The following is a 17660-nucleotide window of genomic DNA, read 5'->3' as shown; positions in this document are numbered from 1 at the left end:
AACTGATGACTTCTGATTTCTTGGGTCCAGTCACTGAAATCTTTGTATTTGCTCTGATTCTTGTGTCCTGGATTCCCAGAATCATTTCAATGAGTCTCCCTTTTCCTTGAAGCCAGTTGGAATTGGGCTCCTCTCAATTTTGATTCAGATTTGGTTCTAGATCCTTAACTCCCAAACAGAGGCACCCATTTGTTTCAGCACCATTACGAGTGAAACCCTTCATTCTTTACTGAGAATAGGGTGTGCAGACCACCAAATACAGTTCATCAGCATCCTGGGCAGGAGTGCCCTAAGTGTGAGTGAGTGTGTGTTAGGAGTGGCCTTACTGATTGCTGAATCACTCCCAGCATTACACTGCCTGTGCCAGGCCAATCCTGTCATTTCCTCGATCAAAGACCGAGAAATACAGCCTCAGGAAGACGTCACCCAGGATCCAGGTCTCTACAGATGTACTCTCTGGATCTGCTTCAAGGTTGATATAGCAGACACCGCTAGAATCCTGGGGGAGTCAGAGACACACGTCAGTCAGCCTGAGTCCTTATCAGCGACTCCCCCCAATATCCAGACCGAGCACCGTTCTTGGTTTTATTTCCCTCTTTTGTTAAGTATCAAGTGATTTTGTGAGCTTCAGGGCATGTGAGAGTTCATCCAAAACCAAAAAGGGCCCATCCGTGTGGCTGCCATGAGGAAGGGTGTGGTGAGTGGAGGGCTGGGAATTGGGGAAACAGTGGAATGATAAACAACAAAGTCCTACTGTAGAGAGTAAGGAGCTATATTCAATATCTAGTGATAAACCACATGAAAGAGAATATGAAAAAGAATATGTATTTTTATGTGTATAACTGAGTCACACTGCTGTGAAGCAGAACTTAAGGTGACACTGAAGATCAGCCATCCTTCAATACAAATTTGAGAAAAGAACAAGAGTGGCCCCTGGTTCTCCTCACTCCCTGTTTCTTTCCTCCTGACTCCTGCTCCTTGTTTTATCTACAGAGAATGCAGGTTCTCTTCTGGCATCCCCAAAATCCAAACTTTATTAAAAAACTTTATTTTGTATTGAAATATACTTGATTAACAATATTCTGAGTTTCAGATGGACAGTAAACGGACTCAATTGTATGTATCTATGTATCCTGCTCCCAAAAATACCTCTCCCATTCAGGCTGTCATATAACTGAGTGGAATTCCCCGTGCTACACAGTAACTCATTATTGGTTATCCATCTTAAATATAGCAGTGCCCACAACACGTTTTTGAAAACTTAACTCAGGAACTCTGGGAAGCCTCCTTCTGCCCACACTCACCCTCTTTGGCCACTCCAGGCTTCATTGGGTAACTTACTCTGGTTCCCGATTCCCACTGGTCAGTCAGTAGCCCTCATCACCCCTAGTAAGTCCCCAGTGCCCCAGTGCAGAGCACCTTGGGATGCCATTTGCATGGAATCCAGTGCAGTGTTGCCTAGAACCAAGCAACCCTCCATATGGTTCCATGAGTTTGTGGTTTTAGAACTCCTGAGATTCCCTCTGTTCTTCAAAGCCTTCCTTGAGCCCATCAGCCTGCTCTGTACTCCCACAGGGGGCTGACATGAAGCCTCCACCCTGTGCCGGGGCTGAGCAGCCACTGTGCGCCCTTTATTCACCTTAGTATCCAACATCCCCACAGAGGGGTCAGGTATCCCAATTCACAAAGAGGGCACCTGGCCAGAGCAAGGGGAAGAAGCAGCCGAGATCTAGGCTGACCATGTAATTTATCATCCAAAGCAGGAAAACTTTGAGAAGGGAAGGGAGACTGTTAATTTATGATGGGACATCACACTGGGATTGTCCCCAGCCATTCACCTTGTAACCTGGCCTATTTCAGGGACTGCTAGCTCTGACTTTCATGTTCATGCACCTAAGGGTTCAGATTGAACTGAAGCTCTCTGAGGACTGAGGGCCTCAGTGTTCCCCTCTCCTTGTGACTCCCACCATGCCAGCATGGTGTGGCGTGTCCACATTTATTTCAGGATGATCAGTGTCCCAGACGGCCCTTTACTCTCAAGTGATTGGTTCTGTGGGAGACACTGGCCCAGCCACAAGGCTCAGCAGCATCTGCAATGGTGTGACATGGCCTGCAGAAGGCGCCCTCCTCCCAGCAGCAGCCCAGGGATTCCTGCAAGCTCCAGTTTGAGAACCAACCCTCAGTATTGTCCCCTCACCTTGATGGTGTAGGCTTGAGCTGGCACTGGGTAATTGATGCCGTTGATGGTGAAGTCAATAGAGGGCAGTGTATTGACTGCAGAACATGAAACATAGTGCTATTAGAGAGAGAGGGAGAGAGGTTGGCCCTGGAGATCTTTGTTGTGTGTGGATACTGGGAGTGACCCTGGGGCATGACCTTTCACCTCAGAACCCCGTGGCTTGGCACCGAGGAACCTCAGGATCTTATTGACCAGTCTTCTTGGGCCAATGATCGATGACTCCCCAGTGTCCACAAGGGCCTCACAGCCGCTATAACAAGCAACAATCTGTCCTTCCATGGAGATGCTGAGAGACAGTGGAACAATGTAGGCATTGAGGTCACTCTGAGTCTCCCCAGAGCTGCTCCCTTCCTGACTGTCTCCTAAACAGCCCTTTGTCTCTTGCCCTGACTCTTTTTATCTGCTCTCCACAAGGTACCTCCCTTGATATCCTTGAATGCAGTACTTCAATACTCCAGGATCTTTTGTACCTTGAAACAAGCTGGCCTTCCTTCCTGGAAGACTCCCCTCCCCTTTGACTAGCAAATGACTTCTCATCTTCCAGATTCCAGCTTAATTGTCATGGATTCAGGGACGTCTTTCCTGCGGTGTTTATCAGTCTCCTGTCTTTGTCACTCTCTGTAGACCCTTCCCCACGACTAGCATGTACCAAAGTCACAATTCACTAAGTGTGTGTGTCATTTCTGTGCATCTGCCTTCTTAAATGTGAGGGCAAGTTTTATTCTCACTGCCTCCCTGAAGTGCCTGGCACACAGTGGATGCCCAATGTGTGTCTGTTCCATGAGTGAATGAAGACTGTGAAAATAATGAGGAACATCCAGAGAGCTGTATCTGGTAGGAAACAAATAATGGGTGGAACACAGAATGAAGATGGAGATTCACAGGGGCAGCAGATTCTCATAGTGGAGGGAGAGAGGGGCTCCTCTGGGAGAGGGAGTCTCCCATCATTGCTCCTACAACCAGCTCAGACCCTGAGATCCTGGCCAGGAAATACATGATTAGCCCAGGCAAACTCCAAAAGAGAGGTCAGCTTTTGTCTGAGGGTATCACACAGAATCCTATCAGTTATTGCCTCTTGTCCTCAGGTCACTCCTGGATCCCACCTTCCTGACTCTTTCACTTATAGCCCCTGCCCCATTCTGTGCCCAGGGATGTGGGGTGTCTTTTTATTAGTTGCTTTCACATCTTATGACTGCAGCCAACCTCTCTCCACTGCTGGGTAACTTCTCCATAAGGAGACCAGTTTTCCCCATTTGCTGAGAACTTTCCCTGTTTGTAAACTGAGACTTATCTGTACTGAGAACTTCCTTGGTCCAAGGTAGCCATGGATAGTTGGTCATCTTATCATACTGCTGTCCAGGCTGGTGAAATCCTCCCTGACCCTGTTCACCACACTGCAGAGTCATCTGACCATGCTCCCTGCCTCACAGGTCAGTGGGTGCAAGGCTCTCCCAGCTGCACAGACCTCTATGGACCCTGTGAGGATCCTGGTCAGAGCCCTGGTCAGAAGTCCTGGGGATTATGAACTCATGGGCTGTTTGTGTATCTATGTGCTTGTGTGTTTGTTTGTATGTGTCTCTGTGTGTGCTTCTGTGTCTCTGACTTGCTATGCATGTTTATATGTGTCTCTGTGTATGTGTATATGTGTCTGCTTATGTGTTTCCATGTGTCTGTGTGTCTGTGTCATTGTGAGTGGTGAATATGTTTGTGTGACTATGTGTCTGAGAATCCATTTGTGAGTGTCTGCCTGTGTCCATGTACAGATGTGGAGCATCCCTTGTGCTGCCGCTCAGAGGGAGAGGCTTACCGGTCCATGTGGACACGCCAGTCGCCCACTTTGATCAACGGTACCCAGTTGACCGCTCCCTGGTAGTAGGACTTATCTACCCCACCAAACATCACCACACTGCCCTCCGGCTTGCTCCTGTAGAGAGACGACAGCAGGGGAATCCTTGGAGGATGATAACAACAGCACTGTCTGAGAGCTTTGCTTCTCCACCCATCAAGGCCCTAATAAGGTCCTCATTGACAGATGTAGAAATTGAGGCTAGGAGTGATTGAGAACCAGACTGAGGTCGGTTACTCGCTAATGAGTGGCACAGAGGAGGTTGGAAGCTGAGTCACCTGGCTGGGCTTTACTCACTATATCTTCTGAAGATGCCTCCTGTGACATGAATGCTCAGACACCCTCAGAGGACAGGGTGCTGAAGCATTTTGGCTTTCCCCTTGTCCACTTTGTCATTTTTCTGGAAAATCAAGGCCTGGGAGTGTTAAGGGTGTGGGATCAGGTCAGCCAGAGTTGGCTCCACTAGCCTGTGACCTCTACTGTCCAAGAGGCCCCACACTCAGAAGCGACCCTGCCTCTGCTCTCGTGTCTTGAATGCTTAATATTTCATGAGCAATGGGTTCCACACTTTTGTTTTGTGTCCCACACTTTTATTTTTCACTGACTCTTGCAAATTGGGTACTGGTCCTGGGCTCGCAGTCAAATGCTAATAGGGAAGGAAAGCTACCCAGCACCCTTCTCCTTCCTTATCAAATTCGTAAGGAAATCCTAATGCCTTTTCCTTCAACTTATTTCCTGTTGCCTCTCATAGTCTTCCTCCTCACTCATCCACCTAGACCAAGTTACTGATCTTGAGCCCAGGAGCAGGGTTATGTTCCAATAAAACGTTATTTCTAAAAGCAGGTGGTGAAGCCAGGTATGGGCCTGGGGCCACAGTTACCTTGTGTTAGATTATCTCTCAGGATACTTTATCAAGTGTTCTATAAATTTCCTACAACTCAAAGCAAATTACAGCTCATTTGCAGAAACTGATTGTCCATCCCAGACTTACTTGCTCAAGTAAAAGGCAAAAACAGGTTCAGAAATGGCACCGTGATTCTTCAGGTTGTCAAAGATGGGGATGCCTCCAGTGAAAGATAAGTTGGGGTAGTTCAAGCCCAAGACTCCATCAAAAGGCATTCCCTCAAACCCGGATTGCTCCATGCTTAAACCAAGCGGCTGGTCAGTACTTACAAGGTCCCCAATCTGTGGGAGAGAAGAGTGATCCCACTTACAGATACATGAAGTGGGGCTAGGACTGGGCTGGGGTGCATTGCCATTACATCCTCAGAGAAGAATTGAGGCTGGGCTGTGTCTTCTGTGGACCTCACACAGTTAGACCAAACTGGGAGGGGAATTTGGGTTCCATTTGAGAGAGGCTATGAATTTTAAAACATCTGCCTCTCTGAAAGACACCACCTGAGTGAGTCAACTTTGCCTCATGGCTTCTGTACAGGTGGGACAACCAAGAGTCAGACCAGGACCCATTGGTGTCCCGTTGTGGACAAAATGAGCCAAGAGCAAGTTGGTCTTCTCTTTGGCATCACTGTGACCTAATGACAGGAATGGACTGCTTTCTTTGTAAGGTACTGTGGATTCTGCATCTGTCCAGGAAGACAGAAGCTGAAAACACAATCTTGTTTGCAGGGATCTATGAAATGACTGCCTGGGGATTCACTTTTGGGGATATGTGTGTCTTTGTGTGAGTGTGTGAGAGAGAAAGAGAGAGGGGGGAACTACTCAAGTACTTTGGGGGAGGCAGGCCTTTAGTTTTGTTGGACTCTGAAAGGCCCCCTAGAGTGAGAACTCATTTATGAGGCCCCCTAACTTCTCAGGCCTCCAGCTTCCCAGTCTGGATACCTGAAGCCCTTGACTGCCCCGAGGGTCCCCAGATCAGTTTTATCCTTTCCCCAAACACCCCACAGCAACTTCAGTCCTGAAAAGCCAGCCGAGCTCCACTGTTTACCACATGCTTGTGCTCAGCAAGGCCCTTGCTGTCTGCACCTCAGTTTCCTCATGTCACATGAGCTAATCAGAGAAACTGCTGTGTGGGGTTGTCAGGACTAAACCAGTTACCACCTGAAAGTGCCTGGAACAGTCAGAGAATATAAAAGTGGGTGCCTTTTCCCCCTCTTCTCACTCCCAGCAAAATGAACATTGAACTGCTCATGGGCAGAGAAGCTGCAAGTCCCAATCTCAAGCCACTCTGTGGGTTAGCTAAACTGTGTGCTCGTGTGTCACCATGGGTACTGCCTCCCCAGGGACAGGATCCTGTGGGTAAGATGGCGATTATCTATGGGAGTTAGGTTAGGAAGTGTCCTGCCAGAAGGTCCTGCATCTGTTTTGCAAGCAGTAGTCACTCCATAGCCAGTCCTGACTCAGCATTTGTTACACTGTTACCCGAACGGTGTCACGACCAACAACTCCCTTCATCCTCCCACGACCGTATTCAATGCTGAAGATCTGTCTGATAGGCTGGTAGGTGGAAGACTCATTATGTCTGAACATAACGTGTGAGGCTGCAGACACAAGAGATAAGTGTCATCAGGTGCCAAGGGTGCAAAACAGGGTGGCAGGACAAGGGAAAGATGGTCCGGGTAAGGGGTGTCTGTACTCACAACAGTTTGGGCTCGTGCAAAAGACGGAGGGCACCCACAAGTCAGATGAGCCTGTATCAAAGACAACCTGGAATTCCTGAGGGGGTGTTCCAATGGTGATATTACCCACATAGACCATCTACAGGGACAAGGAGTGAGTGGGTTAGTGTAGAACTGGCTCTCCTATATTCCCACACTCATGTCTCCCTCTGAATGTCACATATCTCTTGAGATCACTTTCTAACCACTGTGCAGCTCACTGACGTTTGTCCCAGAGGTGCCTGCATTTGATATATTTTTCCTGTGCTGCATGGTAAGCAGGATATTGACTCTATGACCAGGTGTTGAAGTGGGACCTCCTACATTGGAAGCACAGAGTCATAACCACTGGACCTCCCGGACCACTGGACACCCAGGGAAGTCCTGGTGCCTTCATTTGAGAAGCTCTGTAGTCTCCTCCAACCCAGCCTTAACACCCCCTTCTCCATGACATCATTCTTGATCAACCTCAGCCACTCCCTCTAAACTCACCACATCCAATCAACACCACAGAGGTGACTTTCATTTGACATGTCTTACTAATATGCCTATCTCTCAGGCTGGCATGAGTATCCTTAAAGACAAGTTAAGCCATTTTTCTACTCTAAAAACAGTAACCACAGTGTTAGATACTTAAGGCTTTACACGGAATACAGGTTCAGTATCTAATTACAGCTGTGGTTCTTGCTTTTGTGGAAACTGATTTCCTCGGCCTGGAGATTCACAATTGCTTTGCCGTTGGTTCTACCAAATGATCAGTGATGGTTCACTCTTCATCTGTAACTGACTGACTCACTTATTTCAGAAGGAACAATCTCCCTCAAACTAATGATACATCTTTGACACAGAAATGGATATATACCTGCCACCTGGTAATTGCCAGGCCCAGTCACAAAGACCAACAGTTCAGGATGAGAGTGTGTTCTCCTCTGGGTGGGGTCCCTATTTTCCAGTGTTTCTGCCTCCTGCAGGAACCCCAACCCCACATCCCACCTGGCACCTCCAGATGAGTCCTGGTGCTAGGCTAGAGCACGAGTGGGTGCTGTGGAGCACCATCCTCCCAAAATACTCACATCCTGGAAGTTTCTCAGGGGGTGAGTAGCTATATTTGAGCCAGGAGAAGAAGTCTGGTACAGTCTGTAAGCATGTTCCTTCAGGAATTTGTTCAGCATATTTTTTTCACTGCGGGTTTTTCTCATGATCTTCACTCTCCTTAGAGGTATACTTTACCGAGCATTTGATAAAGAAAACAAAGAAGAAGCTACAATTAGTTGTCAGTGTTCAGGTATAACTGTCATTGTAATGGCCCTGTGTATTTTCTAATCATTTTTATGAGGCACATTATTATCAGAATTTTATGCATATACCATGGCAAAGAGAGGTTTGATTACAGGTTCTGTCCTGCACTCTGGGATAATCCATAGGACCATGTGGAGTCTCAGTCTCCACCTCGGTAAAACGGCGGAATGTAGCAATACAAACCCTCCAAATAGAATATCTTGGGGATAAGTGAAGTGATGGATATATGGTACCTGATAAATAGGAAGTCTCAACAATGACAGGCATTAGAATTGCTGTTGCCATCCATGGTATCCTTCTCATAGAACCTCAAGGAAGAGGTAGAAGGGGGACTCTTATGCTCTTTTACAAGGGAGCAATTTGAAATGCAAGAGGTTACTGAGTTGGCTGTGGTCACACTGCTTGTCAGATAAAATTGTATATAAATCAGTGTATCATTCTCCAAGTTCAAAGAGAAGAGGGGGGTGAAAAAGAATCCAGGAGATGGGGAATAAATAATGGAAATTCAGAGGCTCAAGAAGGAAGGATGAGTCAAATGAAAAATTAAAAGAAAACAACACAGAGAGAAATACAATCACAGAGACTTCCAAAGAGATGGAGAGGTAAATGATAGTGATACAGAGATGCAGACATAGACATATACACACTGAAGTAGACAGGGAACAAACAGGACATGTTGAATAAAATGTAGAAAAGTGCTATTCCACAGGACATCTGCATAGACTGTGCACTGAACAGTTGTAAGGAGTTGGATTTTCAATAGGTCATGACTGGACCCCAAGAGTTGTGCAACCATGCAAATCTACACCAAGACCCTTGGGATCCACAGTTCCTAAAGCAAGGCACTTATTAATAAGTATGGGTTGAACTTTAAGACTTTCAGGGAAATATTCATTCCCATCTAAACCGGATGGGTGGAAGAATAATCAGATGAAAAGAAAAATCCGAGAAAGGAAGATGATGCATCTTACAGTCCCCATACTTACTTGACTATGCAGTCTGAGAAGGCCACCAGCCCGAGGAGCACAAGCCACTTCATGCTTCTTTCCTGGCTCCAAGTACTCAGGGAAGTTCGGGTTCATGGCATGTAGTGGTGACCGGGAGAGCCTAGTCATATATGCTCTGACATGCCGTAGATTTCCCTTTTATGCCACTAATCGATCTGATAAAAACAGAAAGCTTTCGATAAAATCTTAACCTTCCTCAGTGTCCTTGGTGAGTGGACTTTGAAGCTTCTCAGAATACAGACAATTCAACTGTAATCTCTTCCTTGAATCTTGGCTGGAAAATCTAACTGATCTGCATGGACATCTAAGGAGACAGAGAACATTGCTTACTTGGAGATAAAACTGCTAAGAACATCATGAAAATGGTAACTAGGGGCATACTCGACATTCATGGTTTCATGTCATCTTCTTAGTCACTTCATGAGATATGCATTGCTGTCTTTGGTGGAGAGGAGATTGCTAGGAGGATATGTTGTCAAATGGCAGTGAAGACTTCAGGGGCAGCCCAGGGACCCACAACTGGCCTTAGGTAGTGGGTCTAATGGCAAGGATCAGGGGCACCTGTGATGTCAGTTTGCATCAAAGTCTAGGGTAGAGTAGTAGCTCAATTGCATGGGTTTCAGTATTGGAAAAAATTTCATATTCATCCACAAGATATTTTATATCATCCAACAAATGTACAAGGAAAAATTGTGTGCTGGGTTCTGGGTTAAAGTCAAAGATGATCAAGACAGAAGTAGTCTTTATCTTAAGAAAACCAGCAGTCTAGTTCTCACAAACTCATGGCCCCAGGAGGCAAGAGAAATAATAGTACGACTAGGTGGCCATGCTGGACCCTGAACCCTGGGATCAGCCTTTCATCCACTTCAACCGTGCTGGAAAGCAGGCCGGTTGGCCAGGTTTTCAAGAGAATCAGAAGTTTGGATATTTACGGACAATCTACTGATTTTAATATTAGCAACTAATTTTTTTCCCCCAAAAAACAGTGGGAACAAAATCTCCACAACGATGTGCTGGAATCAACCTTTAGTTTCTGTAGGGTTTTATTTCTAGCCTAGACTTGGGAGTGCAGTGGGGACAGAGAGGAATTTAGTTCAAGTTGGTTGATTTACAAAGAGACTGAATGCATACTGAACATGTTTGTTCCCTTTCTATTTATAAAGAACGATCACTGGGGAAATAGAAACCAACAAATTTAGCTGCTGAAGATACATTGATACATTTCTGATATAATTTCTCCCATAGGGTCTATACCATGAAACATTTTGTCTGCCAAAGCAAACATACAAAAAAATAATTTTGAAAGGTCTTCCCAATCAAAGAAGACAAATCAGCTGTGGTAGCCAAAGTAAAGACAATCGTGTTTAATGACTCATCCAGGACTCCCAGGGCCTATTCCTGCATGAGATCTATCCAGGCCTGTCCCTTGAATACAACAGGAACCTCTCCTGTCTCCAGGTGTATGTAGGTGGGTCACTGGGTCTTAATCCTCATTTTTGCATATTGTTTAAATTCAGGTTTCCTGGTCAAATTCCAACAGGAGGAATAGGACGTCACTGACAAATGACACATGTGTATGCCCTTTGAACTATGGTCTTGGAGAAGACTTTTTATTTTCATTTATATTTATCAGTTGGAGGCTAATTACTTTACAATATTGTAGTGGTTTTTGCCATACATTTACATGAATCTGCCATAGATTTACATGTATTTCACATCCTGATCCCCCCTCTCACCTCTCTCCCAACCCATTCGCTCTGGGTCTTCCCAGTGCACCAGCCCCGAGCACTTGCCTCATGCATCCCACCTGGGCTGGTGATCTGTTTCACCCTTGATAATATACATGTTTCAATACTGTTCTCTCAAAACATCACACCCTCGCCTTCTCCCACAGAGTCCAAAAGTCCGTTCTGTACATCTGCTTCTCTTTTTCTATTTTGCATATAGGGTTATCATTATCATGTTTCTAAATTCCATATATATGTGTTAGTATATTGTATTGGTGTTTATCTTTCTGGCTTATTTCACTCTGTATAATGGGCTCCAGTTTCATCCATCTCATTAGAACTGATTCAAATGAATTCTTTTTAATGGCTGAGTAATATTCCATTGTGTATATGTACCACAGCTTCCTTTTTTTTTTTTTAAATTTATTTATTATTATTATTATTATTTTTTTCCAGTGGGTTTTGTCATACATTGATATGACTCAGCCATGGATTTACATATATTCCCAATCCCGATCCCCCTTCCCACCTCCCTCTCCACCCGATTCCTCTGGGTCTTCCCAGTGCACCAGGCCGGAGCACTTGTCTCATGCATCCCACCTGGGCTGGTGATCTGTTTCACCATAGATAGTATACATGCTGTTCTTTTGAAATATCCCACCCTCACATTCTCCCACAAAGTTCAAAAGTCTGTTCTGTATTTCTGTGTCTCTTTTTCTGTTTTGCATATAGCGTTATCGTTATCACCTTTCTAAATTCCATATATATGTGTTAGTATGCTGTAATGTTCTTTATCTTTCTGGCTTACTTCACTCTGTATAATGGGCTCCAGCTTCATCCATCTCATTAGGACTGGTTCAAATGAGTTCTTTTTAATGGCTGAGTAATATTCCATGGTGTATATGTACCACAGCTTCCTTATCCATTCATCTGCTGATGGGCATCTAGGTTGCTTCCATGTCCTGGCTATTATAAACAGTGCTGCGATGAACATTGGGGTGCACGTGTCTCTTTCAGATCTGGTTTCCTCAGTGTGTATGCCCAGAAGTGGGATTGCTGGGTCATATGGCAGTTCTATTTCCAGTTTTTAAAGAAATCTCCACACTGTTTTCCATAGCGGCTGTACTAGTTTGCATTCCCACCAACAGTGTAAGAGGGTTCCCTTTTCTCCACACCCTCTCCAGCATTTATTGCTTGTAGACTTTTGGATAGCAGCCATCCTGACTGGCGTGTAATTACCACAGCTTCCTTATCCATTCATCTGCTGATGGGCATCTAGGTTGCTTCCATGTCCTGGCTATTATAAACAGTGCTGCAATGAACATTGGGGTACATGTGTCTCTTTCAGATCTGGTTTCCTGAGTATGCCCAGATTTGGTATTGTTGGGTCATATGGCAGTTCTATTTCCAGATTTTTAAGAAATCTCCACACTGTTTTCCATAGTGGCTGTACTAGTTTGCACTCCCATGCAACAGTGCAAGAAGGTTCCCTTTTCTCCACACCCTCTCCAGCATTTATTGCTTGTAGACTTTTGGATAGCAGCCATCCTGACTGGTATGTAATGGTACCTCATTGTGGTTTTGATTTGCATTTCTCTGGTAATGAGTGATGTTGAACATCTTTTCATGTGTTTGTTAGCCATCTGTATGTCTTCTTTGGAGAAATGTCTGTTTAGTTCTTTGGCCCATTTTTTGATTGGGTCATTTATTTTTCTGGAATTGTGCTGCAGGCATGGCTCATATATTTTTGGGATTAATCCTTTGTCTGTTTCTTCGTTTGCTATTATTTTCTCCCATTCTGAAGGCTGTCTTTTCACCTTGCATATAATTTCCTTTGTTGTGCCAAAGCTTTTAAGTTTCATTAGGTCCCATTTGTTTAGTTTTGCTTTTATTTCCAATATTCTTGGAGCTGGGTCATAGAGGATCCTGCTGTGATTTATGCCAGATAGTGTTTTGCCTATGTTCTCCTCTAGGAGTTTTATAGTTTCTGGTCTTATATTTACATCTTTAATCCATTTTGTGTTTAGTTTTGTGTATGGTGTTAGAAGGTGTTCTAGTTTCATTCTTTACAGGTGGTTGACCACTTTTCCCAGTATCACTTGTTAAAGAGGTAGTCTTTTCTCCATTGTATATCCTTGCCTCCTTTGTCGTAGATAAGGTGTCCATAGGTACGTGGATTTACCTCTGGGCTTTCTATTTTGTTCCATTGATCTATATTTCTGTCTTTGTGCCAGTACCATACTGTCTTGATGACTGTGGCTTTGTAGTAGAGCCTGAAGTCAGGCAGGTTGATTCCTCCAGTTCCATTCTTCTTTCTCAGGATTGCTTTGACTATTCGAGGTTTTTTCTATTTCCATACAAATTATGAAATCATTTGTTCTAGTTCTGTGAAAAATACCGTTGGTAGCTTGATAGGTATTGCATTGAATCTATAGATTGCTTTGGGTAGTATAGTCACTTTGACAATATTGATTCTTCCAATCCATGAACAAGGTACATTTCTCCATCTATTTGTGTCCTCTTTGATTTCTTTCATCAGTGTTTTATAGTTTTCTATATATAGGTCTTTCATTTCTTTAGGTAGATATACTCCTAAATATTTTATTCTTTTTGTTGCAATGGTGAATGGTATTGCTTCCTTAATTTCCCTTTCTGTTTTCTCATTGTTAGTGTATAGGTATGCAAGGGATTTCTGTGTGTTAATTTTATATCCTGCAACATTACTATATTCATTGATTAGCTCTAGTAATTTTCTGGTAGAGTCTTTAGGGTTTTCTATGTAGAGGGTCCTATTGTCTGCAGTGAGAGTTTTACTTCTTCTTTTCCTATCTGGATTCCTTTTACTTCTTTTTCTGCTCTGATTGCTGTGGCCAACAGTTCCAAAACTATGTTAAATATTACTGGTGAGAGTGGGCACCCTTGTCTTGTTTCTGACTTTAAGGGAAATGCTTTCAATTTTTCACCATTGAGGATAATGTTTCCTGTGGGTTTGTCATATATAGCTTTTATTATGTTGAGGTATGTTCCTTCTTTTCCTGCTTTCTGGACAGTTTTTATCAAAAATGGATGTTGAATTTTGTCAAAGGCTTTTTCTGCATCTATTGAGATAATCACATTATTTTTATCTTTCAGACTGTTAATGTGGTGTATTACATTGATTGATTCATGGATATTAATGAATCCTTGCATCCCTGGGATAAAGCCCACTTGGTCATGATGTATGATCTTTTTAATATGTTGTTGGATTCTGTTTGCTAGAATTTTGTTAAGAAGTTTTGCATCTGTGATCATCAGTGATATTGGCCTGTAGTTTTCTTTTTTTATGACATCTTTGTCTGGTTTTGGTATTAGGGTGATGGCGGCCTCATAGAATGAGTTTGGAAGTTTGCCTTCTGCAATTTTCTGGAAGAGTTTGCGTAAGATATGTGTTAGCTCCTCTCTAAATTTTTGGTAGAATTCAGCTGTGAAGCTCTCTGGTTCTAGGGTTCTGTTTGCTGGAAGATTTCTGATTACAGTTTTGATTTCTGTGCTTATGAAGGGTCTGTTAAGATCTATTTCTTCCTGGTTCCTTTTTAGAGAGTTATACTTTTCTAAGAATTTGTCCATTTCTTCCAAGTTGTTCGTTTTATTGGCATATAGCTGCTGGTAGTAGTCTCTTATGATCCTTTGTATTTCAGTGTTGTCTGTTTTGATTTCTCCATTTTCATTTCTAGTTTTGTTAATTTTGTTCTTCTCACTTTGTTTCTTGATGAGTCTGGCTAACGGTTTGTCCATTTTATTTACCTTTTCAAAAAACCAGCTGTTAGCTTTGTTGATTTTTGCTATAGTTTCTTTTGTTTATTTTGCATTTATTTCTGCCCTAATTTTTAAGATTTCTTTCCTTCTACTAACCCTGGGGTTCTTCATTTCTTCCTTCTCTAGTTGCTTTAGGTGTAGAGTTAGTTTATTTATTTGACTTTTTTCTTGTTTCTTGAGGTAAGCTTGTATTGCTTTGAACCTTCCCCTTAGCACTGCTTTTACAGTGTCCCATAGGTTTTGGGTTGTTGTGTTTTCATTTTCATTCATTTCTATGCATATTTTGATTTCTTCTATGATTTGTTGGTTATTCAGAAGCATGTTATTTAGCCTCCTTATGGTGTCTATTTTAAATTTTTTTTCCTGTAATTGAGATCTCATCTTACTGCATTCTGGTCAGAAAAGATGACTAGAATGATTTCAATTGTTTTGAATTTACCAAGGCTAGATTTATGACCTAGGATGTGATCTATCCTGGAGAAGGTTCTGTGTGCACTTGAGAAAAAGGTGAAATTGATTGTTTTGGGGTGAAATGTCCTATAGATATCAATTAGGTCTACCTGGTCCATTGTGTCTTTTAAAGTTTTTGTTTCCTTGGGTTTATCCTGTTTGGGACTCTCTGGGTTTCTTGGACTTGTGTCACTATTTCCTTCCCCATTTTGGGGAAGTTTTCACCTATTATCCCCTTGAGTATTTTCTCATAGCCTTTCTTTTTGTCTTCTTCTTCTGGGACTTCTATAATTCGAATGTTGGGGCATTTCTCATTGCCCCAGATGTCCATGAGGATGCCCTTATTATTTTTTTTTAATTCTTTTTCCCTCTCTGCTTCATTTATTTCCACCATTTTATCTTCTACCTCACTTATCCTGTCTTCCACCTCCTTTATTCTACTGTTGGTTCCCTCCAGAGTGTTTTTGATCTCATTCATTGCATTATTCAGGAGAAGCCAATGGCACCCCACTCCAGTACTCTTGCCTGGAAAATCCCATGGATGGAGGAGCCTGGTAGGGTGCAGTCCCTGGAGTCGCTACGAGTTGGACACGAGTGAACGACTTCACTTTTACTTTTCACTTTCACACATTGGATAAGAAAATAGCAACCCACTCCAGTGTTCTTGCCTTGAGAATCCCAGGGACGGGGGAGTGTGGTGGGCTGAAATCTATGGGGTCGCACAGGGTTGGACACGATTGATGTGACATAGAAGCAGCAGCAGCATTGCATTATTCATTTTTAATTGACTCTTTTTTTTTTTATTTTTTCTAGGTCCTTGTTAAACATTTCTTGAGTCTTCTCAATCCTTGTCTCCATGCTATTTATCTGTAACTCTATTTTGTTTTCAAGATTTTGGATCATTTTTATTATCATTATTCTAAATGCTTTTCCAGGTAGGTTCCCCTTCTCCTCCTGTTTTGTTTGGCTTGGTGGGCATTTTTCATGTTCCTTTACCTGCTGGGTAGTTCTCTGCCTTTTCATCTTATTTAGAAAGCTGTGTTTGGGTTGCTTTTCTGTATTCTGGTAGTCTGTGATTCCTTTTTATTGTGGAGGTTTCTCCCAGTGGGTGGGGCTTGATGTTTGGCTTGTCGAGGTTTGCCAGTTAGGAAAGCTTGTGTTGGTGTTCTGGTGAGTGGACCTGGGTTTCTTCTCTCTGGAGTGCAATGGAGTGTTGAGTGGTGAGTTTTGAGATGGGTCTATGGGTTTGCTGTGACTTTGGGCACCTTGTATATTGATGCTCAGGGCGATGTTCCTGCATTGCTGGAGAATTTGAGTGGTATGTCTTGCTCTGGAACTTATTGGCGCTTGGGTGGTGGTGGTTTCAGTGTAGGTATGGAGGCTTTTGGATGATCTCTTATTAATTAATGTTCCCTGTAGTCAGGAGTTCTCTGGTGTTCTAGGTTTTGGGCTTAAGCCTCTTGCCTCTGGATTTCAGTCTTATTCTTCCAGTAGCCTCAAGACTTCTTCATCCATACAGCACTGATAAAGAACTTCTAGGTTAACGGTGAAAGGGTTCTCCACAGTGAGGGTCACTCAGAGATGTTCAACAGAGTTACATGAAGAAAAGGAGAGGGAGGAAGGAGATAGAAGTGAGCAGGAGGAGAAAAGGGGGGATTCAAGAGAAGAGAGACAGATCTAGGCAGTACTCTGTTCCCTAAGTGTTCTTCACAGCCCAGAACACCCACAGAGATTCACAGAGTTAGATTGAGAAGAGAAGCGGGGAGGGAAGAAATAGAGGTGATCTGGGGGAGAAAAAGGAGAGTTAAAATGGGGAGAGAGTGATCAAACCAGTAATCTCATTCCTGAGTATAAATGGTTATTGAAGGTTGGGTTTTTAAATGTCTAAAATTGATAACAAATACTGAAAAATAAAGATTAAAATTCTAGTGTAGAGGTTAGACTATTAAAATACAGTATTAAAAAATAAAAACAAAAAATTTAATAAATATATGAAGTTTGCTTTAAAAATAGTGTCCTTTTAATTAATTAATTAATTTTTTTTGGCCAGGTTATAGTGGGTTATAAAAAGGAAAATTGAGGAGCAATAGAGGACTTTAAAAAAAAGAAAGAATACAAAATTTTTTAATTAAAAGTAATTATAATATTTAAAGTATATCTAGGAATTTCTCTGGAGTTGTTACAGCAGTGTGTGTTAAGGTCAGTTTCAGATAGCTCCTTGTTCCAGCTTCCACTTCTGAATATCTATAGGCCCCTTCCAGTGTAGTCAGTGTTGACTACAGGGAGTTTAATCCATTGCACCTGTCACTTCTGAGGCAGTTCCCTTTGTTCATTTGGCTTCTGTTTGCAGGTCTCTTCAGTGTCTAATTTCCACCCTGACACAAGTGGGCGGAGGTGGTCTCTTGTTTAGGTTCGCTTGTTCAGTTGTGCTGTGGGGAGGGAGGGGCACTGCAGACAAGTATCACTGGCGTGTGTGGGGAGTACTCACAGTGTTCCAGCCACACTGGGTTTGCCCCTGCTCACAGCGTGTGTGCTTTCCCCGTCTACACTGCCCAGGTTCCAGTCTGCTCTTCAGGGAGCGGGCCCTGAGTTGCGTGCAATTCTCATGCCTAAGCCACTCAGGTTCAGGTTCTTGGGTAATCCACAAAGTCCCAGACTCCATTGTGCCTGCGTTTTGCGCCT

At 43.3% G+C, this 17660-nt stretch overlaps 1 protein-coding gene across 1 annotated transcript; it reads right to left on the bottom strand.

Annotated features, from left to right (window-relative positions):
• Positions 1 to 349: 349 nt before the first annotated feature.
• LOC133072818 (pregnancy-associated glycoprotein 1-like) lies at positions 350 to 9038 on the bottom strand. The gene is made up of 9 exons (XM_061166357.1): positions 8986 to 9038; positions 7774 to 7924; positions 6683 to 6800; positions 6465 to 6583; positions 5077 to 5270; positions 4047 to 4160; positions 2384 to 2525; positions 2198 to 2296; positions 350 to 499 (listed from the first exon to the last, which is right to left on the bottom strand). The coding sequence occupies exons 1-9, from the start codon at positions 9036 to 9038 to the stop codon at positions 350 to 352; spliced, it is 1140 nt and encodes a 379-aa protein (XP_061022340.1).
• Between the last annotated feature and the right edge of the window lie 8622 nt (positions 9039 to 17660).

Source organism: Dama dama, chromosome 2 (assembly GCF_033118175.1).
Source record: "Dama dama isolate Ldn47 chromosome 2, ASM3311817v1, whole genome shotgun sequence".
In the NCBI taxonomy this organism is placed as follows: Eukaryota; Metazoa; Chordata; class Mammalia; order Artiodactyla; family Cervidae; genus Dama; species Dama dama.
This window is presented reverse-complemented; position numbering and strand designations above follow the sequence as displayed.